General features: G+C 63.4%; 3 protein-coding genes across 9 annotated transcripts in view; 2 read left to right on the top strand and 1 right to left on the bottom strand.

Moving 5' to 3' along the window:
- Nucleotides 1-932: 932 nt before the first annotated feature.
- Nucleotides 933-5,859, bottom strand: RNF25 (ring finger protein 25). The gene is made up of 10 exons (XM_083842741.1): nt 5,805-5,859; nt 5,638-5,712; nt 5,435-5,537; nt 5,260-5,327; nt 4,678-4,747; nt 4,481-4,552; nt 3,808-3,948; nt 3,523-3,612; nt 2,621-2,755; nt 933-2,489 (listed from the first exon to the last, which is right to left on the bottom strand). Exons 1-10 carry the CDS (start codon nt 5,840-5,842, stop codon nt 1,779-1,781), a joined length of 1,503 nt encoding a protein of 500 aa, XP_083698867.1. The 5' UTR covers nt 5,843-5,859; the 3' UTR covers nt 933-1,778.
- Nucleotides 5,860-5,885: 26 nt separating this feature from the next.
- On the top strand, nt 5,886-16,952 carry STK36 (serine/threonine kinase 36). Of its 2 annotated transcripts, none has more exons than XM_083842710.1 (26): nt 5,886-6,028; nt 6,379-6,519; nt 6,966-7,043; nt 7,409-7,539; nt 7,788-8,037; nt 8,373-8,466; nt 8,732-8,901; nt 9,123-9,322; nt 9,394-9,520; nt 9,630-9,773; nt 10,010-10,189; nt 10,420-10,517; nt 10,827-10,932; nt 11,386-11,527; nt 11,815-11,942; nt 12,527-12,631; nt 12,704-12,802; nt 13,023-13,117; nt 13,456-13,519; nt 13,704-13,814; nt 13,957-14,031; nt 14,165-14,336; nt 14,578-14,725; nt 14,892-15,051; nt 15,301-16,038; nt 16,161-16,952. In XM_083842710.1, exons 1-26 carry the CDS (start codon nt 5,945-5,947, stop codon nt 16,305-16,307), a joined length of 3,987 nt encoding a protein of 1,328 aa, XP_083698836.1. In that variant the 5' UTR covers nt 5,886-5,944; the 3' UTR covers nt 16,308-16,952. The 2 variants fall into 2 exon arrangements, with proteins under 2 accessions (XP_083698836.1, XP_083698835.1); XM_083842709.1 differs by having other exon boundaries at nt 15,301-16,047.
- Nucleotides 16,730-24,260, top strand: part of TTLL4 (tubulin tyrosine ligase like 4) — a 24,379-nt gene continuing 16,848 nt past the window's right edge. The window contains exons 1-3 of one of the 6 annotated variants that reach the window (XM_083842716.1): nt 16,730-16,967; nt 17,427-17,480; nt 22,715-24,055. In XM_083842716.1, the coding sequence (XP_083698842.1) occupies nt 22,737-24,055 (1,319 nt within the window). In that variant the 5' untranslated portion in view covers nt 16,730-16,967; nt 17,427-17,480; nt 22,715-22,736. Of the gene's footprint in view, nt 16,968-16,997; nt 24,056-24,260 lie in introns of those variants that run through there. The other 5 variants (XM_083842714.1, XM_083842715.1, XM_083842713.1 and 2 more) reach the window with 5 other exon arrangements.

Below are 24,260 nucleotides of genomic sequence, written 5' to 3'. Positions count from 1 at the left end.
CGTGGCCAGGGCCAAGGAGTTCCTCCCACCCTGCCCAGCACAGCCTCGGCAGCTCCTAACTGCTGCCACCGAGGCTTTTTCCGGGTTTGTGTTTAACTCAAATTAATTTCCACACACCGGTGCAAAATGTCCCAAAACAACTCCCAGAGCACAGCAACTGGACAGGGCAGAGAGCAGCGAAACGAGCAGCAGCGTCACATCCAGTTCACACCTTTTCACCCAGAAACTGGCTGGAACGAGGACCGAGCAAGTGCTAAAGAAAAATTAGGGCACGCTCCAGGGAGGGAGCGTTCAGTGCTTGTCCCCATCAGGGCTGGTTTGCAGATCCCCGAGCCCAGGGCAAGCAGCACAGGCTCAGGCCAAGAAGGAGAAATGCTTGTTAGAGCACGAGGGTGCTGGAGAGTGTAAGCAAGGAAGGGTCTTCAAAACAAAGGTGGCTGAGCAGCGGGTTAAACCAGCACCACGAGGACAAGGGAGGGGAGAGCAGAGCAGCGGGTGCCATTCAGGTTAAGGCTTTTCTGCACCCTTCACGTGACAAGGGATCAAAGAGGTGCAAAGTGCCCTCCCCGCAGCAGACAGCTCTTGCTTTCCTAGGGATCTCACCCAAAGCTCTGACAGGTCCATGAGAACGTTGATTTTTGCTCCATTCAAAGAACACTCAGCAAGAGAAGGAAGACAGTAAGAACCCAGGTGTGACCGAAAGAGGGGTGGGGACGCAAGGCACAAACAAGCATGAGGAAAAGTCCTGCCCAGGTGAGGCAGGCAGCTTACCCCGAGCCAGGCAAAGCAGGGAGCCAGAGCCAGGTCCCTCCCTGCTCCCAGGAGACTGCCCCTGGGTGCCGGGAGGGAGGAGGGAAGGGAGCAACACCAAGGAGCAGCGCTGATCCACGCGGCTCAGAGCAGCGGTGGGAAGGCAGAGAAAACAAAGGGCTCCAGAGAAGGCCAAAGGAATTCATTTAATAGCAGCGTCCCACTTCGGAGGCTCGGGATCTTGTCACGTCTCTGCAGTGGGGCGTGGTTTAGATCTTGAAGTGGCAGCAGAAGGACAGGGCAGGAGCTCCAGCTAAATTCAAGCTTCCTGGGGGGAAGAGGAGCCAGCCCAAAGCCTCGATCCCTGGACAGTCCTGGCCTGCTGATGTATTTGCACGAGCTTAATTTAGTTCTGGCTGGAGCTGGGAGAAGTCCTGCTGTACAAAGGACTTGCCTGGCCAGGCCCAGGGCCAGAGTCGAGGTCTGCGCCGCAGAAGCAGCAAAGCTTTCTCCAAAGAAGAGGGACAGCAGCTGAGAAGGTGCTCGGAGAATCGCTGGGAGGCACTGCAGGCCGAGCTGCGGGTGGCTGTCCCGGCACAGCCCCATCACCGGGTGCCGCCGCGGCTCTTTGGGGACGCTCAGATCCGGGCAAGGTCCTACACAGCCTTGGCTCTGCCGTGGCACCACGCTGGGCTCAGCGTTTGCCCTGGAGGTGGGTGCGCTTCCTGGCTCGCACAAAGGGGTGGTGGGTGCTGGTGGGTGCTCCAGGCTTCCTCTGAGCCCACGGCTGCTGTGAGCTGTCAGAAGTCAGCTTCTCCAGCGGTGGGGACAGCCAGCCGCTCACACCAGGATGCTTCGCTCCACACAAACCCCGGGGACTCCGCCTGTCCCACGCTGTGCCACACGTCAACTGCCTCCTCTGTCCCGAGGTGTACGGTGGGTGACCCTGCTGCTGCTCCGCCGCAGCCTTCGCTGCTCTCCCCAAAGCCAGCCCTTCCCTCCCGCAGCCCAGCCCCTCACCACTGCTGCTAGGAGCCGCTCTCCTTCTCCAGGAGATGGGCTTCTCGACGTCCGCTGGGCCCGAGCGCCCCTCGCCCTCTTGGTGCTCTGGGGTAGGATCCACGCTCCTGCGCCCTGGACCTCTCCCACCTCCCGCAGTCCCAGGGCCGGTGGTGGCCCTGCCAGCCAGCAGCTGCTCGGCGGTCGCTGCAGCTGAACGCCAGGTTCTCCTTCTCCCTGCCCTGGGCCTCCGCGCCCTGCTCCGGGGTCCATCTCTCCGCATCACGCTGCTCCTCCTTCAAGTCCGCTGTCTCCGTTTCTGGTGAGGGGCCTTCGGGGCACAGCTCCTTTCTTTCGGCCAAGGCAGCAGCCCTGCTTCTGCTGTGATGCTTCGGAAACTCCTGGCTGTGCCTCCCGCCTGGTCTCCTCTCTGGTCTCCGACTGAAGCCCCTGGGTGCTCTGGAGCCGTGGAGCGGATGACAGGCTTCCTCGGCCGCCTCCTGTGAGCTGCTGCACGTCTGCCTGCCCGGGCCTTTGGGGCCTGGCCTCTCCCCTCTGTGCCTTTCCCTCCTGCTCTGCGGCTCCCTGGGCACCGCAGGCCTCTCGGGCTGCGCAGGCGCTGCCTCGGCCGGCCCTGGGGCCGAGGCTTGGCAGGGTGCCTGGGGCGCGTCCACGGCGCTCGCACTCACCAGCGGCTCGGAGGCAGCGGCTGCCTGGCCTGGATCAGCAGTAGCCGGAGGCTGAAAGAAAGAAGCCGAGAGTTCAGAAAGGGAGAGGACGGTCCCGAAGCAGGTGACAGTGCTTGGCCCTGCAGCCCGCAGGCCTCCTTGCCAGCACGGAGCTCAGCAGATCCCCGCCCTCGGTGCCCTACCGCCTGGAGGCTGATGAAGTAACGGTTCCTCTCCGCTTCGGGGTCAATGATGCCCCCTTTCTCTTGCTGCCTCTTGAAAATTAAGCGCAGTTCTTCTTGGTGCTGCAGCGTCTTGGCATCCGGCCTGTATGGCTCCTGAGGAGCAGAGAACAGCGGGGTTAAGGGTTCTCTCAACACCTAGCACGGGCAGTCAGCTGGCAGCACTACAAACAATTCCCCAAACCCTCCTTCGATCACGCAGCACCCCGGCGACCTGTCTGCTTGCAGCATTTGATTCGCCAGGCTTACAGAGCACAATCCCTGGATGGAAGGGGAACGTGCTGCTGCAGGCCTGCTGTTCCCTGTAGCGACTGCCTTGGGACCTCCTGCTTCAGCCTGAGATGCAGAGCAGCTAAAATCAGGGAGCACAGAACTCACTGTGTGAGCTAGGATCACTTGTGTAACCCTGATTATATCCCAGTGGGTACAGGGACATATTTAAGGAAAGCTACAGTTACTCTCTTAGAGCAGAAAAAACACAGAGAGATTCCATGCAGGCACTCCCTGTCCCTTGACAGAATCGCCTCTCCCCCACCACATCTGCTTGCTCAGGGCAGCCAGGATGACAACACCACACATTCTTGCCTCTTCCTCACAAGATAGCCACGGGTCCTTTGCTTCCCTCTGACCCATCACCCTCAAAGCTGGATCCGCCAGGGCAAGCCCCCCTTCCCACAGCAGAGGGGCTGCAAAGATCCCCTCTGAGCAGCGCACGAGATGGAAATTGTGCTTTTGTGTGTTTTCCTAGAGTCATCAGCAGAGCAGATGAATCAGCTCCAGCCGATGTTGTTCATTCATCTGTTAAAGCGTCCCAGTTGAAGCTACCCAGAGAGAGGGCACAGCTGGGCAGATCCGTCTCTTACCAGCGGGTGCTGCGGGGGCGGCGCTGCCTTCAGGGCGCAGAGGTCGTAGACCAGGGTTTCCCGGCAGACAGGGCACTGCACGCCGACGTCCTGCAGGGAGGCAAGAGGTGACACCAACCCCAGCCCACACACTTCCAGAGGATTCCCCAGCCTGGAAGCGAAACAGGGCAGCCTGCTTCGGCTGACCACGAACGCTCTTCTGCCAGGGCAGGGAGGCCCGGGGTGCTCCAGCAACACGAAGAGGGCCGGATCTCACTGACGGCTACAGAAAGCGTCCCCCAGTACCTGTTTGGGAGAAGGTGCCAGGTGCTGCTCTCTCTCTTCCTGCTGCATAAGGATCTCCTCCTCCATGTGCTGGGCATATCGGGCCAGGCAGTGGGAGTGGAAGTAGTGGTAGCACTGGGTCTTTGTGAAGGCTTCCCTCTCCTGCGGAGGGGAAAGGGCAGCTTTGAAGGGTTTCTGAGCACAGCGTTGTGTAACCTTCCCAGCTGAGGCAGGTTTTCACTCCAGTGTCAGCACTGGCAGCAGGCAGCTAGTGTTATTGATGGTAGAGGCACATAACTTTTTTCCACTGGGCCTCATCTCTGCCTTCTCAGCTCTTACTGGGACACCAGCCCCTGCTCTGAGAGTAAGAAATACCCCTAGTATCCAGCTGCAAGGTTTTTGTGACCTATTTCCCCGCGCGTATTGTTGCGGCAATCTTCTCATCTGACGTGCTCTCCTTTCTAGGCAGGCATCACCTCTGCTTGCATCCTGGGACAAAACAAGCTCCCCTGAACCCACAGACCTCTGCACCCACACGAATGTATCGCAGTCTCTCCTGACCACCTGTGTGCTGAACTCCAGGTGGGGTTTGACCACCACAGACAAACCGAGATGGCCCAGCAACTATCTCCGGCTCCCCCTTCTCCTGTCTCTCTTCTCAGCCAGCTGGCAGGGCTGGGACCCGTGTTCCTACCTGGAATCCATAGAGGCAAATCACGCACTGGCCGTGAGGAATGTTGTTGTCAGTGAGAATCTCCTTCCCCTTCTGTCAAAGCAGAAAAGCAAGCACGTTGCTCGCTTGCCCCCGCACAGGCTCCAGGCTTTCCCACCTCACGGGGTGTCGGAGAAGGGTGTCCGTGTCTGGCCACCCCCCTTCACCCCAGCTCTCACCTCAATCAGCTCATACAGCACCTCTGTCCCCAGCCTGGCTTCAGCAACGTTTCTGAGGGTCTGCAAAATCCTACAGCAAAGCAGCAGAAATACTTAACGCGGTCTTGGGCACCCCTTTGCACTCTTTCACGTACCTACTGCCCCGTGATAAACAAAAAGGGCGCTGGCCTTCAGTGCTTGCCTGCGGTGCGGGATGAGCACCCGTGTAAGCACACATGGCTGGGCTTTCCCAGCTCGCCACGAGCCAGTGCTCAGGAAGCTGTTGTCGTGAGAGGACTCACACGAGCGGCTTGCAAACCGTCCCAGGTCTGTCCCAAACCGCCTGGGCTTGAGCTCACGCAGCGCCCTTCAGCTTTCGGTGAAGGCCCAGGAGACTTGGGTTACGTTGCAGGCGGGCCAGAGGGGAAGAACCCAGTCCTCAGTGTCAAACCGAGCGGCTCGTGCGGGATTTAACACGTTTAAGGTGTTTTTGGGACCCCCCCACACGTGCTCACGAGCCAAGGGGCCGCAGAGGGATTTGGGAGCGGGCTTTCCCATCTGTAAACCCCCACCAGCCCCCTGCTCTCCCCTCCCACCGCTCACTTCTGGATTTGCTCATCCGAGAGCCCCCGCGGGTTCCTGATGGCGATGTCCGGGGCCGCGTTGGGATACTAGAAAAGAAAGCAACAAACAAACAAAAAGAAAACAACCAAAACCGAGAGAAGTGGGGCAAGGTGGGGGGGGGGTGTGGGGGTGCCCGTCCCTGCCAGGAGCCTACCTGGGGGGGCACGGCCAGCAGCAGGGTGCAGCGGACGAACTGCGAGTCCTGGTCCTGCGCCGTGGCGGGGTGCAGGGTGATGCTCACCTCCCAGGGCTCCGACCTGCGGGCAGCACGGCGTGAGGGCCGGCCGGGGACCGGGAACCGGCCCGGGGGGGGCGGCCCGGGGCTGGTATGGGGGGGGGGGGGAGCCCGGTACGAACCTGCCGCGGCCCCGCCGCACCCGCAGCTCCTCCAGGTAGATGGACTCCAGCACCTCCACCTCGGCCGGCAGCGCCCTGTGAGGGGGGACCGGCAGCTCAGGGGGGGGGGCTCCGAGGGGACGGGGATGGGGGGATTAGAAGGGGGAGAAGCGGGGGGGCGCCGTTACCACTCCGCCGCCTCCGCCTCCTCGCCGGCCGCCGCCATCTTGTGGGCGGCCCGGAACGGGAAGCGCCGGTTGCTGGGTGACGGCGCCGGGCCTGATCCCGCTGCCGGGGCCGGTGCCGGTGGCGGTGCCGCCCCCCCGCCATGGAGGGGTACCGCGTCCTGGAGGCGGTCGGGGAAGGCTCCTTCGGGAGGGTGTACAAGGGGCGGCGGCGGCACAGCGCCCGGGTGAGCGGCCCAAGGCGGCCGGTGCGGTGTGACGGCGCCGGGTGGAGGGGGAGGATGGCTCCCCCCGGCACTGCCTGCGGCCCGGGGTGCCGCACCCCGAGCTGGTACCCCCCGGTCGGGCTGCCCCCGGCACTGCCGCGTGTCCTGGTCCTGTCTCCGCACCCTGGTTGCGTTCCTTCGTGTCAAACATCCAAGCACCCCGAGCACCATTAACGGCCTTGGGGCCCTTCAGGGGGTGCAGCGCGCACACACGTCGTGTTCCCGTGTGCTCGGCTGCGAAATGCCTGGGTCCAGCTCGGGTTAAGCGCGGCGGGGCGCTGCGCTGAGCCCGGCTCTGCCCGCTTCCCAAGGTGGTGGCCCTCAAGTTCATCCCCAAGGTGGGGCGCTCCGAGAAGGAGCTGAAGAACCTGCAGCGGGAGATCGAGATCATGAGAGGCCTTCGGCACCCCAACATCGTCCAGATGCTCGACAGCTTCGAGACCGACAAAGAGGTGACGGAGCCTGCTCCGGGCGAATGTTTTTGCTTGACCGGGGGACGGGGTAGGGGCTGTCGTCTGCTGCCGGTTATGTCTCGGGAGGTGCTGATGGCGGCCTCCCAGGGCCCTAATAGCATTTCTAGCCAGCCTGGCTTGTTCTGTCCCCAGCCGTTACCCCACTCCTGTTGAACGCTGCAGTCCTGCCACCAGCCTGTTTTGCTCCCTCAGCTGGTCACACTGGGGTCCCCTGCCCTCAGGGCACTCCCGCCCTCCCCAGGGACACGCAGGGACGTTAGGCGAGGATTGTCTGAGCAGAGACTGGGACTCCGGTCCTGGCACGCCCGCTGGGTGGGAGCCAGCACCCGGCTGGCTGGGCCCAAGACGAGGAGAGCCACAAGGGCTCGGTGGGGATGTGCCTGGGCGGGTGCCCCCCGATGCCTCCATGCTGCTCTTCTCCCCAGGTGGTGGTGGTGACTGACTACGCAGAGGGGGAGCTCTTCCAGATCCTGGAGGACGACGGCAGTTTGCCCGAGGACCAGGTGACTGGCGAGGCGGTGGCCACGCTGGCTTTGCCACAGGACGGAGGGAATGGGAGTTGTCTGTCAGCGGGCAGAGGGCAGGAGGCGCCTCCGAGGCTTTGTCTGGCAGAGCTTCTGAAGGGATGAAAAGAGGGCCAGGTCGCAGTGGGCGACAGCAGGTTTCCCTCTGCAAGGGCCACGACACAAGGCTGCTGCCTCAGCTGTTGGCACGCTCCTGTGTCAGCAAAGCTGGCCCAAAGCTGGGGCTGGTCCCAAACGGGGCAAGGGCAGAAGTGGGGTTTTGGGGAGCCAGGCAGAAGGGAGCCCGTGGCTGCGCTGGCTGGTGGCACCACGGGTTACACGATGAGGTTCCCGTGTCTCTGTAGGTTCAGACCATAGCTGCCCAGCTGGTCTCTGCTCTCTACTACCTGCACTCCCACCGCATCCTGCACCGCGACATGAAGCCCCAGAACATCCTGCTGGGCAAAGACGGCGTCATCAAGCTCTGCGACTTCGGGTGGGTGCTGGCGGCAAGCTGAGGGGGGCATGTGGGCTTGTGGCAGCCAAAGGGTGTCCTGGGTGCTGTAGGAGAGAAGAGTGTGTGTGGAAGGGGATTTGGATTCTGTGTGTACTCAGGGGTTAGCAGGGATGGGGAATTTTGGACTCCAGAGGGGAGAGGAGTGTTGGTGTGCTCATAGGAGTCTCCTTGGGAGTGGCAGAGCGTGCTCCAGCCTGAAATAGCCACCTGTATTTTGCTCTGAGCAGGTTTGCCCGTGCCATGAGTATCCACACCATGGTGCTGACCTCCATCAAGGGCACCCCGCTGTACATGTCCCCTGAGCTGGTGGAGGAGAAGCCGTATGACCACACGGCGGACCTCTGGTCTGTGGGCTGCATCCTGTACGAGCTGTTCGTGGGCACCCCTCCCTTCTACACCAGCAGCATCTTCCAGCTCGTCAGCCTCATTGTCAAGGACCCTGTCAAATGGCCCAAGGCCATAAGCCCAGTCTTCAAGGTAAGGGGACAAAAGGGACAAAGCCCTGTCTGTGGGGTGAGACCCTCTGGCGTGATAGAGCTTGGCCTCTTGGGATGGGGGCTCTTATCACTGCTGCCCCTTGCTAAGTTGGGAAACTGAGGCAGGCAGCAGAGCAGTGGTTTAGTGGGCTGGGAAGGGAAAGTGCCTTCCCACTGCCCGCCTACCCTCGACACCAGACCCACTCTTTCTCAGAACAGTTCAGGGAACCCAGGAGCCCTGGGCTCCCTCTCTGAGGCTGGCGGGGGCACTGTGTCCATTAGTGGATGTGCGCTGGGTGCTGAGCACGTCTGACCCTGGCGCTGTGCTGTCTGTAGAGCTTCCTGCAGGGGCTGCTGATGAAGGACCCCCGCCAGCGCCTGTCGTGGCCGGAGCTGCTCTCCCACCCCTTCATTGCTGGCCGGGTTACTGGTGAGTACCGAGCTTTTTTCCAACTTGGGACACGTCCTTTTCCTCTGACTACCGCCTGTAGACTGGGACCACCACCCTACCCTAATTTCTTGTAATTCTCTGGTCTTTCCCTCCTTCCTCTCAAGTTCTTCCAGTCACCAACCCCTAGCTCCTGCCCCGGGGGTTGCTCTGAGTCCCCCGGGATTCCCCTGGGATCATGGAGCTGCTCACCCTCCCAGTGTCCCAGGGGAGATCTGCTGATGAAGATCTGCCTTCACCTTCGCAGTGATTGACGACACAGAAGAGCATGGGATCTCAAACCCCTTCACCACCAAGCTGTCTCCAGAGCTGCAGGCCCTGAAGGAGCAGCAAGCTCATTCCCTGGCCCCCAGGAGCGGCCAGTCCAGGATCCTGAGGAAGGCCCGACAGAAGATGGCTGAGGAGGCACAGAAAAAGGTAAAGTGTGGGGTTCCCTGGACTGTGCCCCACTGTTGTGGCAAAGGAAAGGCACTGAAATGGGACCTGGTGGGAAAGACAGAAGGTACAAAGTCAGGATGGGGGTGTTTATTGGCCGTATACAAGGCAGGATGTGGGATCCTTGGTGTGGGGGGGTGTCGGGGGCTCATCTGGCTGTCCGAATAACCCTGCCCTGACCAAACGTTTCTGCCATCAACCAGGGGCAGCTAAAGGCAAATACTGCGTGTACGAAGGATTCTGGCAAAGGACACACTGAGCACAAACCCAGAGCAGCACCTGGGAAGGCAGCCCTAGGGGAGGGGGAGCCACCAGCTGCCTCCAAAGAGAAGAACTCCGGTGTCCTGCAAGGAAAGAGCAGCGTGGCACAGTGGCAGCTGGAGGAGCCTCCTCCCAACCCATGGTAAGGCAGGGCTGGGGCTGCGAGAGGAGGGAGAGGGGAAAGCTCACTTACCGGGTCGTTTCCTTTGCCAGGGAGCACAGCATCACTCAAGATTACGAGCGGGAGTTTCGCGGAGCAGGAGTCCCTCTGCACTCTGGTGCTGGCAGGGCAGAGCCCCACGGCAGGTGCAGCATTGAGGCCGTGGACCTGGAGAGCGAGGTGAGGCGGTGCCCTGCAGTAAGGACAGCAGGGCCCGCTGCCTGCGGGCTGGTACAGAGACTCTGGAGCAGGCGGGGTCTGGCTCTAGCCTTCTCTCCTCCGTGGTCAGGAGCCGGAGAGCGATGAGGAGTGGCAACGCCTGATCGAGGCCACAGAGCCCTCGGCCATGCAGCTGAGCACGCCACTGAGGCTCGTGAGGGACCCAGCCTTCCGGCACCGCGTCCGGGCCCGCCTTGCAGACTCTGCTCAGCAGGTGAGGGATGGCTGGCCCAGCCAGCTAAGGCTGGGGACGTGGAGGCCTTCTTCTTTTCTGTGGTTGGGTCAGGAGCACTAGGAGAGCCCCCACTGACCAATAAATAGTCCCACTGCTTCCTCAGGAACCAGGGCTGCCTCAAACACTTAGCCTGTCGTCTGCTCCCCTGCCTTAGAGGGTGATGGAGGGGCCGTGACTGCTGCTGATCGCGAGCCTTTTTGGCTTTCTGTGCTCAGGTGCTAGAAGGGATGCTAGAGGGAGCCTCCCACCTCCGCCCTGTGCTCCGTGTTGTGGGCAACCTCCTGGCTACCCGCTGCGACTCTGAGCTGCTGGAGCAGTTCTGCCTGGAGCTGAACGTGCCGCTGTCCCTGTTGCGTCTGACCAAGCAGATCCTGGAAAGTGGACGCACAAAGCAGGTGGGTCTACGGCCCCAGACGGACTGAAGCTCCCTCAGTCCTGCAGCGTGCCTGTGCTAGGGGATGCTGGGGAGGTCCTTGTGGCCTACGGGGGCTGGCTTACAGGGACAGTGCTTCTTCCTGGCCCCCATGAGAAGGGAGAGGTCCTGGCTAGGAAGGGTGCCTCTGCAGTGGTGTTGGAATGGCCAGCAGACGTTTGCCGCTTGCTGTTTCTTTCTGTTCTCCCGCAGCAGCCCTGGTGTATCGCGGTGCTGACGGACCTCATCACGGTGACCACAGTTTATTTCAGCAGTGAGTGCAGCCTGGAGGAGAGTGGGCAGAAGGACAGGTAAGGACAATGCGGTGTTCTCCGAGGTCTCTCGTGGTCACTGTGGGGACCCAGCAGCAGGCAGGGCAGAGGAACTGTCCTGTGAGGAAGCATCACTGTGCTCTCAGAGCAGTGCTTTCCTTGAGTGGGGCAAGTATGGGGGAAGGCAAAGCTGATGAGTCCAGTTGTGCTGCCTGCTGGCACCAGCTCACAGTGCCACTGTGCACTGCCTGCTCCGTTAGCCAGGGCTGCAGGGGCATGGCCAGATCTTGTCCTTACAGTCAGTGACCATCTTTCTCTGCTCTCCTTTGCCCTTGCTGCCTCTCCAAGCCTGCAGGCCTTCCAGGAGAGTGCCAAGCACTTCCTAGCCCTGCTGCTGGATCTGCTGGCTGAGCCAGCCGACAGCGAGATGAGACTCTGCCAGCAAAGCCTCCTGGTAAGGGTGCCTCTGTCTTCCGTCTCTCCGCCTTCTCCTCCCCTCACAGAAGCTCTGGGGCTGGGTGTGCATCTTAGGGGGAGAGCAGGCTGAGGAGCCTGCTCCCACGTAAGTGGTCTGATGCATCCTAGTCACGGCAAGCTGTCTGACCCCACTGTTTTTGTTAGTTTTGTTGTTTTTGTTTGTGTGTTTGTTTGTTTTGTGGGGATCTCAGAAAGGAGTTCTCTGAGGGGGGCGCCTTCCCTGGCTGCGCCTCCATGTGCACCCCTCCCGCAGCCAGCCTGTGGCTGCCACGCAGCAGCAGTGGGACTGAAGTGGCTGGAGGGGACGTTGGTCCCTGAATTTGGGTCCTTCCCCCACCTCTGCTGCCCCCGCTTAGCTTCCTCCACGGTTGCTTGTCTCCCTCCTCTCCCTCCCCATCTGCTGTGGTGGCAATCCCTGTGCCTCCCCCAGTGCTTCACCCTGCTCTGTGAGAGCCTGGATGCGGCGTGCCCCTCTGCCTCTGCTCCTTTCTACGCCAGCCTGCGAGAGGAGCATCAGCCCCTGCTGGACAGACTTCTCCAGGGATCCACCTCAGAGCAGCACGCTTTGCAAGGTAGCACTGGTGGCAGCTCACCTTCTCCTCCTGGGGCTTCCTAGGGTTTCCCTTCTCCCTCCAGCCCTTTAGTTCCCTCAGAGCACTGACTGCCACTCCAGTACCGTTTCCAGGAGCAAGTGGCTGCCCAAATTGCTCAACCCCCTGCTACCCAGGGCTCTCCCGTTCTCTCCCTCAGTCCCAGGTCTCACCTTTCTCATCGCCCAAGCCTGACTTTTCCTCTCTTGGCCTCCAGCCCCATCCAACTGCCCCTCGGCATCCCTCACCCAGGCTCTGTCCCTGTGCAGGTGCAGCGATGGAGGCCAAGTCAGCCCATGCCCAGAGCCAACGTGTGGCAGACCTTTATACAGCCGCGTTGGCTGCTGCCTGCAGCATCCCCCTGGCGAGGAACAGCTGTCGGGAAGCCAAGAAGCAGGTCGGGCCAGCTCTCTTTGCAGGGCACGGACGTATGGTCTCCCTGGAGGCAGCAGCCTTTTGCAGGAGAATCTCTTTTTCAGCAGTGAAGTGCAGGGCCGGGGTCATCCAGGTTTGCTGTCCAAGATTTGCAGTCCAAGAGCCGAGCTTCAGGAGTTTAAGGACTCCTGAGTCTGTTAAAAGGCTCGCGCTTAGGGTCTGACTGGGGAAACGGGCTGAATAAATAGGCAATGCAGAGGAGACCCGAAGAACTCTTAAACGTCTGTGATATGAACTGTAGGAAATCTGAAGGAGAATGAACTTGACAAAGAGGGAGAACAAGAATATAGATTTCCATTTGATCATTACACTGAACTCTGAGTCACCAGGGGGGAAAGCAGAGGAGGAATCTTACCTTGCTCATTGCAGCCCAGGGGCTGTGCGCCAAAGCCATGCTGGTTCGTGGCAGATGAGCGCCCCTGCGTGAAAGCAGGCACCGCCATGAAAGCGGATGCCTCCTTTTGTTAATCTGTTGCTAGTATGAAACTTGTTAGGTTTGTGCAATGCTTCGTGTGCCCGGGGTGCCCATCAGGCTGGTTTCTGCAGGTCACTCAAAGGGTAGCTGAAAAGCTTATGGATGGAGAGAACCGACAGCTTGGGAGACTGCTGGGAAGCCTTCAGCACCCAGGCTGCTCCTTGAACGCCCTCAAGGTAAGAGCTCTGTCCGTTTTTCTGTCTGTCCGTGGAGGTGCTTGGTGTGCATCTCTCCCCTCTGCCTCGCAGATCCTCTACGCCGCCTGCCATGCCAGCCCGAGCCTGTGCCAGCACCTGGGGAGGAGCCAGCAAGCGTGGGGTTCCCTCGTGCAGCTCTCAAAGGGCGAGGTAGGACTGCCTGCAGCCTCCGTGCTGGGGGAGGAGTGCAGGCAACCAGCACCTGTTCCTCCGGGCGCTGCTTGGACCAGGCTGGAGGGCGCGTGGAGAAAAGAGCCTGGGGGAGCTCGCTTTGGAGAGAGTGGGTGCCATCTTCCTCCCGGGGCCCAGGAACATCCCCTCCTCCCCTCCTAGCCCCGCTGTTCCCCTGTGACTCCCGCTCCCTTGGCAGGTCCCCATGGCGGAGGTCGCCCAGGGGGTGGCCCGTGAGGCATCCCTGTACCTGCTGGCCCTGCTCACCCTGCAGCCCCAGGCCTCCCCTCCCAGGTAAGCACCCGCTTTCACCCGTGGGCGGGGTAAAGACGTTTCCTGCCCCAAACAAGCCTATCCTGCCCAGAGCTGGGCTTCTCTTCCTGCTGACCCCTCAGATCCTGACACCCAGCGGGCAGCTGGGCAGTGCGCGCGGGCGCTGGGGACGCGGTAGGGACCCAGCACGGCCGAGGAAGCTCTGCGATGCACGGCTCACTCTCCTCCCGCAAGGTGGCTGCTTCCCAGCCCGGGGGGTGTTCGGATGCCGCTGCTCCGGGGCGTGTGGAGCCCTGAGAACATAGTGCCGTGAGGAGGGCTCGGCTGCCAGTGTCTTTCCCCTGGTCCCTGTGTTTCAGGCTCGAGGAGGTGGTTTCCCTGGCCGCGGATCTCCTCACCCAGTCTCCTGTCGTCTCCCGCGTGGTAAGTCTGTGCTGCCAGAGGCACCGTGGGGAGGCCGGCAGAGCCCCACATCCCGTTCGGGTCCTGCTGTTGGTCACCCGGCGCGGGGTGGGGCAGGTGCACTCTGGCTGTCCTCGCCCTGGGCCGAGGGGTGAAGAGCGGATAGGAGGGTCCCAAAGGTGCCGATCCCTGCCTGCTCCCACAGGGTGCTGCAGCATTCCTCCTGACACAGCTCAGTCAGCGCGGGGTGGACGCGGTGCTTAGGGGTGAAGAGGTCCTACCAGCGGTGACAAACGCCCTGACGGCGCCAGCTGAGGTATGGGATGGGGACAGAGGAGCAGAGGGGCCCTGCTCTTACCCCAGTACGGGCGAAGACGGGGTCAGAAGGGTGCGGGTCTGGTGCTGCTGCCCTCAGAGCCAGCACCCAGCTCCAGCCCGTCCCACGCTCTCTCTTACAGCTGCAGCTCCCCCCGCCAATGGGTGCCGGTCTCTACGATGGGCTCATTTTCCTCCTGCTGAAGCTGCTCGCCCAGGTACCAGCCTGCCCTTCTCCCTTTGCCTGGTCCCCTGCTGGCGCCGTGTCCGTCCTCGGGACCGTGGGGCCGGCAGGGGCACGGACCAGAATCCTGGGGAGCAGCCCCTCGACGCCCACCCCCCCACCCGTAGGAGGATACGGCCATGGAGCAGGGCTTCGCTGCCTCAGAGCTGTGGAGCGCGGTGTGGCACGGTGTGGCTGCGGTGCTTCGCGTGGGCAGCGACGGGGCAGCGCTGGAGAGAGACGCCCCGGGGGCAGAGCGCCCCGCGGCAGAGCCAGACTGGAACCTCCTGTCCCCTCAAGGTAGGAGCTGTGGGGTGAGCGGGGCATCTGCCGGGGACCCTGCTCCACGTTCTGCCCTCAAGCTTGCCCGTGTGTCTCTGTCCCCATCAGCACCTGATCCCTGGGGCCTGAGGGGTTCAGGGGCTTTTCTTGAGGATCGCTGTCTGTGTCATGGAGTGAGGGTTGTCTGCAGCACAAGCAGACAGAAGGGGGGAGGTTTTTCAACCTTCGTGTTGACTCTGTTGCACTGTTTCCCCTGCAGGCACGCTGCTCTTCCTCAGCCTGGCCCTCGTCGTCTTTGCTCGCGAGTCCCACCGGTGCCTGCCTCAGCTTACCCAGTCCCACGGCGTCCTCGTGGTGACGCTGAGGAGGCTGCTGTCCCCTGGCTTCCTGGCATGCCTGGCACAGACGTGAGTTGGGAGGGCTGAAGAGGGCTGAGAAATTCCTGACCTGGCACTTGCAGGGCACAGTTCCCCAGCAGAGCCTCTCCTCAGTGCCTGGGAATGCTCTGTGCCTCCGATTTTTTTTTTTCTCTCGTTGCCTCTGTATTGAGCCCAGTCTCTCTCAAAAATTCAGGCAAGCAGGAGAGGATGGGGACACGGAACTCGTCCCAGCCGTGGTGATCCAGGCCTGCCAGCTCCTCTGTTTCCCTTTCGCCCTGGATGTGGACGGAGACACCTTAGCCTTGGTCGTGGCAGCAGTGAGAGACTCCCAGCTCCCCGCCCAGCTGCTGCAGGTACCCTCCTGGCCCCGCGGCTCTCTCCATGCCCTGCAGACACCTCCCTGCACCGCAGCCCCACCGTCTCACTCCTCCTGGCGCTGCCGATCCCTGCCCACGCAGGGCAGCCCTCGGGTGCCTCGCAGCCCCCAGAGCAGCCTGGCTGGCCGCCGAGCTCCGCGCCGACCCGTGGGCAGACCTCAGCTGCTCTCTGGCCCACGTGCGAGGACGAGGCGCTCAGTGCTGCCGTGTCTCCTTTCTCCTCAGGTCTGCTGTCACCATCTGCCGCTCTCAGACGCTGAGCTCCCCGTCAGCCTCTTGTGCCAGCTCGTTGTGTCCGACGAGCAGGTCATAGCTCAAGTGGTACGGGAGGCTGCTGCCTCGGAGCGCATCCTTGCCTTCTTTGCTGCCGTCCTGTTCTCAGACAGCCTCCCGCTCATAACTGACCTCCTGTCTCTCTTGACTCACGTGGCCCGGGTCTCCCCAGAGCACCTGCCCTTTCTCCAGAGGATCCTGGGGGGCTCGGACACGTCCCACCAGCCGCTCACCCGCTTGCTTGCCCACCGGGAGCACCCCGTACGGGCCAAAACCTGCAACCTGCTGGGCAACCTGCTCCGACACAGCCACGGCTTTCCTCAGGCGCTGCAGAGCCAGCCCGGCTTGCTGGAGGGCCTGCTGGCGTGCCTGGCAGACCGCGACGAGAACGTGCGCAGGGCGGCCAGCTTCGCGGTGGGCAACGCCGCGTACCACCCGTCCTCCCCGGCCCGCACCCTGCGCGGGGCCGTGCCCGGGCTGACGCGGCTGCTGCGCGACCCGCACGCCAAGACGCGCCGCAACGCCGCCTCGGCCCTGGGCAACCTGTGCCGGCGCTCGGCGGAGCTGGGCGACCTGCTGGCGGAGAGCGAGGCCCCCCGCGTCCTGCTGGAGGTGGCCTGCTGGGACCCCCAGGCCGGCGTGCGGGAGGGAGCCCTGGTGGCGCTGCGGGCTGCCAGCCGGCACCCGGGGGTACGGCAGGTACCTGCTCGCCCCGCCGCCTGCCCTTCCGCGGGACCGCTGGTGGCACCAGGGGGGGACGGGGGGGACGCTGCCGGGCCGGCCGGTGACTCGTGTGCCTCTGTGCCCCGCAGGTGCTGCTGTCTCTGGGGGCCGGCGAGAAGCTGGCCGCGCTGGCCAGCGGCGACCCGCGGCCCGCGGCCGCTGGCGGCTCCCGTCCTTCTTCTGCCCGGCACTGCCAGGAGCTCGTCCGCCTCCTCGCGCCCTTGCACAGCACCTGAGGACGCGGCGGCACCCCGGGGGTCACCGGCAGGAGGGCCGCAGCCTGCGGCACCCCGACGGCAGCGGCGGGACGGCGGCGGGAACGCTTCTTCCTCCAGCCCTGACCCTCGGCGAAACCTCGCCCGCCCCGAGGGGGCCCTGCCCGGCTCCCTGGCCGTCCCCAGACCCCTCACCGGGGCGCAGCGCTCGGGGCTGGGTGGGGACGCGCCGTGCCACGGTGCCACGGCTGGCGGTGTGCCGCCCGCCGCGGGACCATTGTCCTCGATAGGACGGTGCCAGCGTGGCGCTGCGTGGCGGCCTCGCACCCAGGGCTCTCCGCACCCCGTGTGACCGGGGGGGGCTCCTCCCGCGTGCGGCTTTTTTTTTATTTTAGGGAAAAAAGCACCTGTAACACCCCCCCGCCCCCCCCAAACACCTCTCCCACCGCAGGGCCCTGCTGCCCCCGTCCGGCCCTCCCCGCCGCCAGGGGGCGCTGCGGAGAGGCGGGGAAGGGGGCGGGGGCGGAGCGGCCGCGCGGGGCATGCCGGGAGTTGTAGTCCGCCGGCTTTGCCTCCCGCCCGGGCCTACCGGGAGGCGCAGTCACGTGGCGGCGCGGTACCGCCCCGGGTCGCCATGGTAACGGCGGGCGGTTGGGCGGCGGCGCGGCCCGGCCCGGGGGGGTGAGTACCGGGGGGGGGGGAGGGCGAGACCCCCGGGGGGGGAGGACCCGCTGCAGCCCCCCCACCGTAGCAACCGGGCTCCGGTTCCACCGGGAGCGGCCCCATCCCGGCCTCCTCCCCCGGTCCGGGGCTGGGGGCGCCCGCCGGGCCTCCCCCTGCGGCCCCCGGGCCTTACCGGCGGGGCCCGGCCGCCCTGCGGCCCGCTGGGCCTGGGGAGCAGCGGGGCCGGGCGCCGGGGGCTCGGTGGGGCCGGTGCCCCGGGGAAAGCGGCCCCGGGGCGGGCTGGGGCAGAGCCGGGCCGCTCCCCTCCTCCCGCGGGGGCCCTGCCCGTGCGGCACGGGGACGGCGGGGCTGGCTCCCGGGGGGCCGGCCCGGGCGCTTCGGGGGCAGAAGTAGCGGTGAACGGCCCCGGTGCGGCTTTATGGGAGGGGGTTTGCCTTGATTTATTTTTTTTTTTAGCAGCCGCGGCTCGCAGGTCGCTCCCCTGCGGTAGCCCCGGGAGTTTCGCCGTAGGTGAGTGTGGCGCACGGTGAGGCTGCCCCAGCCGCTCCCCGGGGGTGCCCGGGGCCCTTCCCAGCGCGGCGGGGGGAGCCAAACGCTGCGGGGACACGTAACGCACCCCGGGGTGCTGCCCGTGGGGAGCGCCCGCCCGGAGACGTCGCGTCCCCGGCACCGCCGTGCCGCTCCGGGGCTTTGGCTGCCACGCCAACCTGGCCGGGCGCCGTGCCTGACGTTGCCTGGGCTCCTCCGGTGCGGCAAGTCCGGGATTAGTTGGCGGCTTCTTCCCAACTCGAACCTCGGCTGCTCCCCGCGCTTCCGACACGGGCTGCTCCGCTCCTGAGACCGCTCAGAGGTGGGGCGAGTTTGCCGCAACGCGTGCGCGTCTCGGAAGGTGGCTTTTTGACCAGGAATGTCCTTCGTTGTGTACCGAAGGGTTGACCTGGAAGCTTTTTTTTTCCAGTTCCAGGTATGTTTCGGAGAAAAAGTATTGAGAAAAGAGGTTGGATAAAGAATTGGAGTGTTTTAAACTAATTGCGCAGTTCTTGTTTCCTTGTTCTGCGTTGATGTTTTATACCTACACCGCTCACCGCGAGTTTTCCACCTTCATTTTGTTTCTGTGCCCGAGACTGAGAGCGTGGACAGGCTGTCTACAACCAGACCGATCTGTGCTGACCGCCCGCCAGTTCCTGCTCTGTTGGCCGAAATCCCCAGGTCTGGCTGCGTAACTCCCCAAATGCGAAGCTGGATGACGAATGCTCTCCCTGTGCCTTGCTCTGCGGGGATCTGCAGCAAGGTGCTTTGGTGGTCTTCTTTGAAACAGCCAGAGCTGTAAGGCGCCCCATGCTTTCACTGCTTATTTTTAACCCAGAGTCATTTCCCTACTCAAGCAGGTGGCGTGGTGTAGTTGAGAGGACGAGAAAGCGCGATTCAGGGCAGTCAGCCCGAGGCAGGCGCCGGCTCAGGTCAGCCCTTTTATTTCGGCTGTCCCTCCGGGACGAAGCCGCGGCTTTTCTGCCTCATCACGCTGGGGCCCCTGACCGCAGCTGGCACCGCGCGCCGGCGTCCTGAGGGCGGTGAGAAACGCGCGGGGTCCCCCGGGACTCCAGCACCTGAGAGCCTTCGTCGCTCAGCCGCGGGGAGCAGTCGCTCGCTCGCGTCCCGCGGCGGGGCCGTGGCCGGGTCCCAGCTGCCCATGTGTAATTAAAGGACGGCTTTGGGAAGCGATGCGCTTCTCGCTGCTTTTCTGTCCGGCGTCGAGTTCGAATCCACAGCCCCGGCCCCGGCATAAACGCCAGGCACGGAGGAATCCCCGGGTGCAGGGGGAATTTGCTGATGCACCCTCGTGGTTTCTCACTGGTCTTTCTTTTTTTTTTCACCCGAGTGGCCAAACACAAACTTGACGCTTCACAGTCCGCGCAGACTAGGGGAGAGGCTGCTCGTCATCGCCCCGTGCCTCTGGTTTTGCGCCCAGAACGTGTTTCTTCGGGACACTCGTTGGCCCCCGTCCCGTGGGCGTCCCTGTGGGGACCGAGCTGTCGTCGTGCCGCCTCGTCCCCGCCGCCCAGTCTTCGTGGGTCCTCTGCTCCTCCGCTGGAGCTGGCGGCTGGCCTCGTGCTGCTTTGTCTCGGGTGTTGCTGTGTGACCCGCGCTGCGACCGAGGCTGCCCGTCTCCTGGAGCTGAGGGTGGTTTCCATGCTGTAGGGTGGTTTTCATGCTGTAGGAGTTTGCGTCTCGTTACTGGGCGTGCGAGCGGCTTAGGCACGCTCAGTAAATTGGTTTTGGATTAATGCGTTTGGCTTTGTTGAAAGCTTTTCGATTTTTTGAAGGTGGAGTAGGTCCTTCTTTAGAAACTGTTGGTTTTAAAGCCCGTTTGTGTGGCGTTGATGTGAACTCTCTTGTTAAAGCATTAATCAGAAGCCCCAGAGCTTCAAGGGAGGGACGTGGCGTGAACTCAGATCTTCTTTAGGAACAGGTCTCACCTTTTCTAATTGCAAAGATCAGGCTGAAACGCTGCGCTGCAATGGCGTAGAAAATGATAGCAAATCACAGTTGTCTGACTTTTTTTTTTTTCCTTTCCCCTCCCGCGACTTGTGGATGCGCGAGGCTGACAGCGCATTATCAGGTCAGCTCGCAGCTCATACATTTGCAAGCTCTCATTATTTTAAGCGTGTCACCGCAGCCGGGTTTTAAAATAACCTCCCCGCTTAGACTCACGTGACGGGGGCTCGGTTCGCGCGCCCGGGCTCTCGCGGTCCCGTCGTTTCGGGTTGTGCAGCGGCGGGGTCGGGCCGGGAGAAGCTCCCTCCTGCCCCCCGCGCTCGGTGCAGCGGCGAGCCCTGCAGGGTGACGTTGGTCAGGGCAGTGGCAACGCTCCGGCTGACGTCCCGGAGCCTGCGGGCAGGCTGCGCAATAATGGAAGGTGCTCGCTAAATACTTGCGAGCAGGCGCGGCCGGGCGCCGGCCAGCAGCGACAGCCTCGGCCTCCGTATTTAGTGTGTGTCAGTCAGCCCGAGCCAGAATCCGTTAATTACTAGTAATGACGTTTGGGTTTGACTTCCAGCCCTGCCAATTCGCCCTGGGAGCTGGAGCCGGGCTTTTCCCAGCTCGTGTTTCTACAATAAAATCTCTGAGCGTCGTCTGAGGGCTGTTGCCCTAGGGCTGGGTTGGCAGGAGCAGTGCCTGCGCCGAGCCGTGACCTTCCTCCCGGCCGGGCCCCTGACGGAGGCGCGGGTGAGCTAAACACGAGGAGAAACCTCGCTGACCTGCGTCCCACGGGGATCTACCCGGCACGTGAGGGTGCCCGCCTCTCCGCTGCTTCTCCTGGGTGCTCAGCAGGTGCTTCGAGGCGTCCTTTCGGCCAGCCCCGGCTTGTCACGCAGTCCCTGGGGACGCAGGCGGGTGGTGAGAGGCATCGTTCGGAGGCAGGGGCGCGGGAGGTGAAGGGCACCTCGCGCCGTGCTGCCTCCTGTCCCCGGCTGGCAGGGCGCGGAGCCGTGCCGCAGGCAGCTCGGGGCTTGGCAGCTCCTCCTCGCGCTGCCTCCCCCGGGGTTTTGCCACCAAGTGGGTAACGGAGCTGGGAGCTCGCCAGGCTTAACTGCGCGCCTCGGAGCAAGGAAGCGAATTCGGAAGGCGTCCCAGAAAGGAGGGATGCTTGGGAGGGGCTCGGTGCCCCGTCGGAGGGGTTTTATCCCGGGATGCGCTGGTTTGCTGCCCCGTACGGTTGGTGCATCTCCCTTCTCTGCAGCTGCTGCTTCTGCTGCGCCCATCCGGCTCAGCTCCTTGTGCAGCTCTGCGGCAAAAACCCCTCTGGAGAGGGGGACGCTGGGCACGTGTCCCCTCTGCTGTTGCGGGGCAGGGCTGTGCCTGGCGTAACGCATCCTGCCGCCGGCTGCGCGAGCCAAGCCCCCTTGTAACAGCTCTATTAGGACAAAGCGCTCGTATTTTTATAGCGGGATAAGGCAGGCGTAGCTGTAAAGCCTGCTGGAGATGAGGCACGGGTGGTTGTGCAAGGTCACGCACGGCCGAGCTGCCAGCGCGGGTGGCGACCCCGCGGTGAGAGTCCCCCGTAGGCAGGGACCCCAGGACGCCTCCCTCAACCTCCACACGTTTTATTTTTAGCTTTTCACGCCTGTTTTTGCCGGTGTGCCAGGATCTCTTCGCGGTTCGAGTGCACTTGCGGTCCGGGCACGGCGGAGCGGGTTCGTGTGGGCGCCGAGCGCTTGTTTACCCGGGGAAACTCGAGCCGGGCAGGTGGCGGCATCTGAGCCGCAGCCTCCACGCTTTGCGCTAATCGCTGCGAATGTCACAACACGGCCGGGGTTCTCGCCCGGGCGGCTGTCGGGTGACGGGATACGACTCAATTTTGCAGGGCGCGTGGCCGTCCCGACTCCGGGGCCAGCGGCGGAGAGGTGAGGCTACCCCACGCCTGGCACCGGGGATGCCCTGCGGGAGCACCGGGGGGGCCGCGCGTTGGCGAGGAGCTCGCCGGCAGCCCCGCATGCGGAGCTGAGCCCTCCCGCACCTCCTGGCAGGGCGGCAGCTCCCCGTGAGGACGTTTGGGTCCCCTAGGCGCCTGCATGGGGCGTTCCCACCTTGCGCAGCACCTGGCCGGGGCGTCGCTGGCCCCGCAGGAGCTTGTGCTGGGGCTCAGGGGCCTGACTCACAGCGCGAGCGGGTCTGCGAGGGCTGCGGCTTGCTCTGACCGAGCCCCGCGGCGGGCCCGAGCTGCTTTCAGGGTGCTCCAGAGCAAGGGTCTGGCAGCTACACGTCAGCTGCCGCAGCCCACACTTGATTTTCAGGTGACAAAGGAGGCGTGCGTATCGCAAGGAAATTAAGGGGGGTGGTTAATGCTCTGCTTACCCTTTTTATACGTTTTTTTTTTTTTTTCTTTAAACCTGCAGGCTTGTGCGAGCTGAAAGGCTGGCTGCAGAGAAAGGCAGTAACTCAGCCTGCTCAGGATACAATTTCTTATCTCGGCGTGCCCTCCAGGCACGTGCTAAAGCAAGCCGCATACCTGGCGCCCAGCTTTTCTCTTCCCCCTCTCCTCAGGCAAAAGGATCGTACAGGTGTGGTGGAAACGCTTTCAGCAGGATGTAGGACACCGACGTGCGGCAGCTGCTGCTCGAAGAGACTTCAGTAGGGCTGAGATTAAGAGGGACGCACGTGTGCGGTGCCGCCAGTCTGTGCTACGCACCGAAGGGCTGACGTTAGAACAGCCCCGTGCCTTTTGCTGCCTCCTTGTTCCTGAGCTTCTCAGGATGCCCTTGGCTCTTGCTGAGCTGTTCTGTAGCGTTACAGAAGCGAGAAGCTTGTTCCTTCGAAAAGCAAGGGCTGAGAGTCTCACCCGATTGTGTAACCTCAAGAGCTGAAGCTTTAAGGGAACGAGAAGGGGAAAAAAGAAAAAAAAAAGAAACATTTAGGGGCTTTCTGTGGAGGCCGGAGAGGTGGCACAGTGGGATTTGGAGGCGCAGGGCCAGGCGGATGGGCCCTGGCTGTCGCGCCAGCCCTGAGGCAGGCGGTGAGCTGTCTCGCCTTGCGGCCAGGCTCACCGTGGCAGCCAGGGAAGCCTTTGTGTTTGCAAAGTCAAAGCTTTTGTGTGCACAGGACTTTTCCCAGGGCCTTTTGTAAGTGGTTCTCCGTCCTTTGGTTTTGTGTGAGATGCCAGCTCTTTCTCTGACGCGGCCCCTGCTCCTCCTGGGGCCGGCTGCTGGGCTCACCGTGCCTCTTGTGCTGTCTTCTCTTTTCAGGCCAGCAAAAATGCTGCCGTAGATGACCGTCTCGCTCTCGCCCCGCGTGCTATGGCTGTACATGGCCTCTGCAGGACCGGACCGCTGTGACCTGGGCCCCAAACAGAAGACCTTCGGCCCCCCGGCGGACACCCCCCCGGCAGAGCGAGCGCGGCCGCGCCAAGCCTGGCGCAGCACTCCTCAGCAGGCGAAACCCGTCTGGGCTTTGGAGGGGCAGCACGCGAGCGCTTCGCAGGAGCGCAGCCCGCCGCCCTCGGGGATCCCTTTGCAGCAGTCCGGCTCCCCGTACCCGCCGTCGCCGTGCCCCGCGCACCCCGCTGAACGCGCCCACCCGAGCCTGCCCCCGGCCCAGCCCTGCCCGGAGCTGCGTGGGAGCGCGCTGCTCTGTCGGCGCTCCTGCCCGAGAGCCGAGTCAGGCTTGCAAACCTACAGGTTTCCTTTCCAAAGCCCCCAGGATACCGGCCCTGCCGCGGGAAGGGCGATGTCTTCCGTGCTGATGGAGCCCTGCCCGCTGCCTGCGCTGCCCGAGGAGCACAAGGGGTCTGGGGTCAAGGGCTCTGCCCTCAGCTCGGCTAGGCAGGCTGCCAGCTCCTACAGACCGGTGCTCAACGACAACCCCTTCCTACGGCCAAGCAGCGCTCAAGTGCCTTCGCTGCGGTCACCAGAGATCAAGAAGCTGAAGAACGCTCCCAGCTTCCCCGCTGTCTCGTGGGACTGCTCCCCCAGCACCCCTGTGGCGCAAAGCAGCGCCCAGGAGCAAAGCTGCGTCCCCTCCCTGGCCCTCGTGCCCAGCAGCGTGACCCTCAGGAAGGAGCGCTGCTCCTGGCCGCTGGGGGACGCCGAGAGGAGAGCGCGCAGCTTCAGCGAGAAGGAGCCGGAGCTCAGCCCCAGAAAGGCTGCGCAGCAGCTGGCCGGACAGACCGCCACCCCCGGCAGCTTTGGAGGCGAAGTTAGAAGCCCTGGCAGGACGAATGCGGGTGGGGTGTCCAACGGGAACAGGTGGGGGCATCACATCATAGCGCAGCTCACCCTGAAGGAAACCGTCGCTCCCCTGAGCCTGGAGATGGGCAGCCGCCGCCTTGCCGGTGCCTCGAGCCTTACAGGCACCGAGGGTGCCGTTGTGTGCACTAAACGGGTCAGCCTTCACCTCCTGGCCTCCCGCGCTGCCTCTCCCGAGCGCGGCACCGGCTGCCGGCTCCTGAGCACGCCGCTGTGTGGCAGGGAGCGGGCGGTGGAGCCTCAGCACCCCGCCGCCGTCTCCCAGGTGGCAGCTCAGATGTCCGCCATCAGGCTGGAGAAAGAGGAGAACCGGCCCCAGGCTGCGCTCCCGGGGAAGCCTGAGTGAGTAGGGGAGAGGAGGAAGGCTGTGGTGAGAGGAGCTGGGCTGGCCTTGGCGTCACTGCGTGTTGGGTACGCTGCGGGCACTGCTGGGGTGGCTGCAAGGGCACCCCTGGGCTGCATCTGTGCACAAAACCCGTCTGGGGGAGCCTTCCTTCCACCCCAGCTTTCACAGGCTCTCGGGGTGGCATGGAGCAGCAGGCTTGGG

Source organism: Anser anser, assembly GCF_964211835.1.
Source record: "Anser anser genome assembly, chromosome: 6".
Lineage (NCBI taxonomy): Eukaryota > Metazoa > Chordata > Aves > Anseriformes > Anatidae > Anser > Anser anser.
The sequence above is the reverse complement of the archived record's forward strand: the minus strand, read 5'-3'. Positions and strand labels throughout refer to the sequence as shown.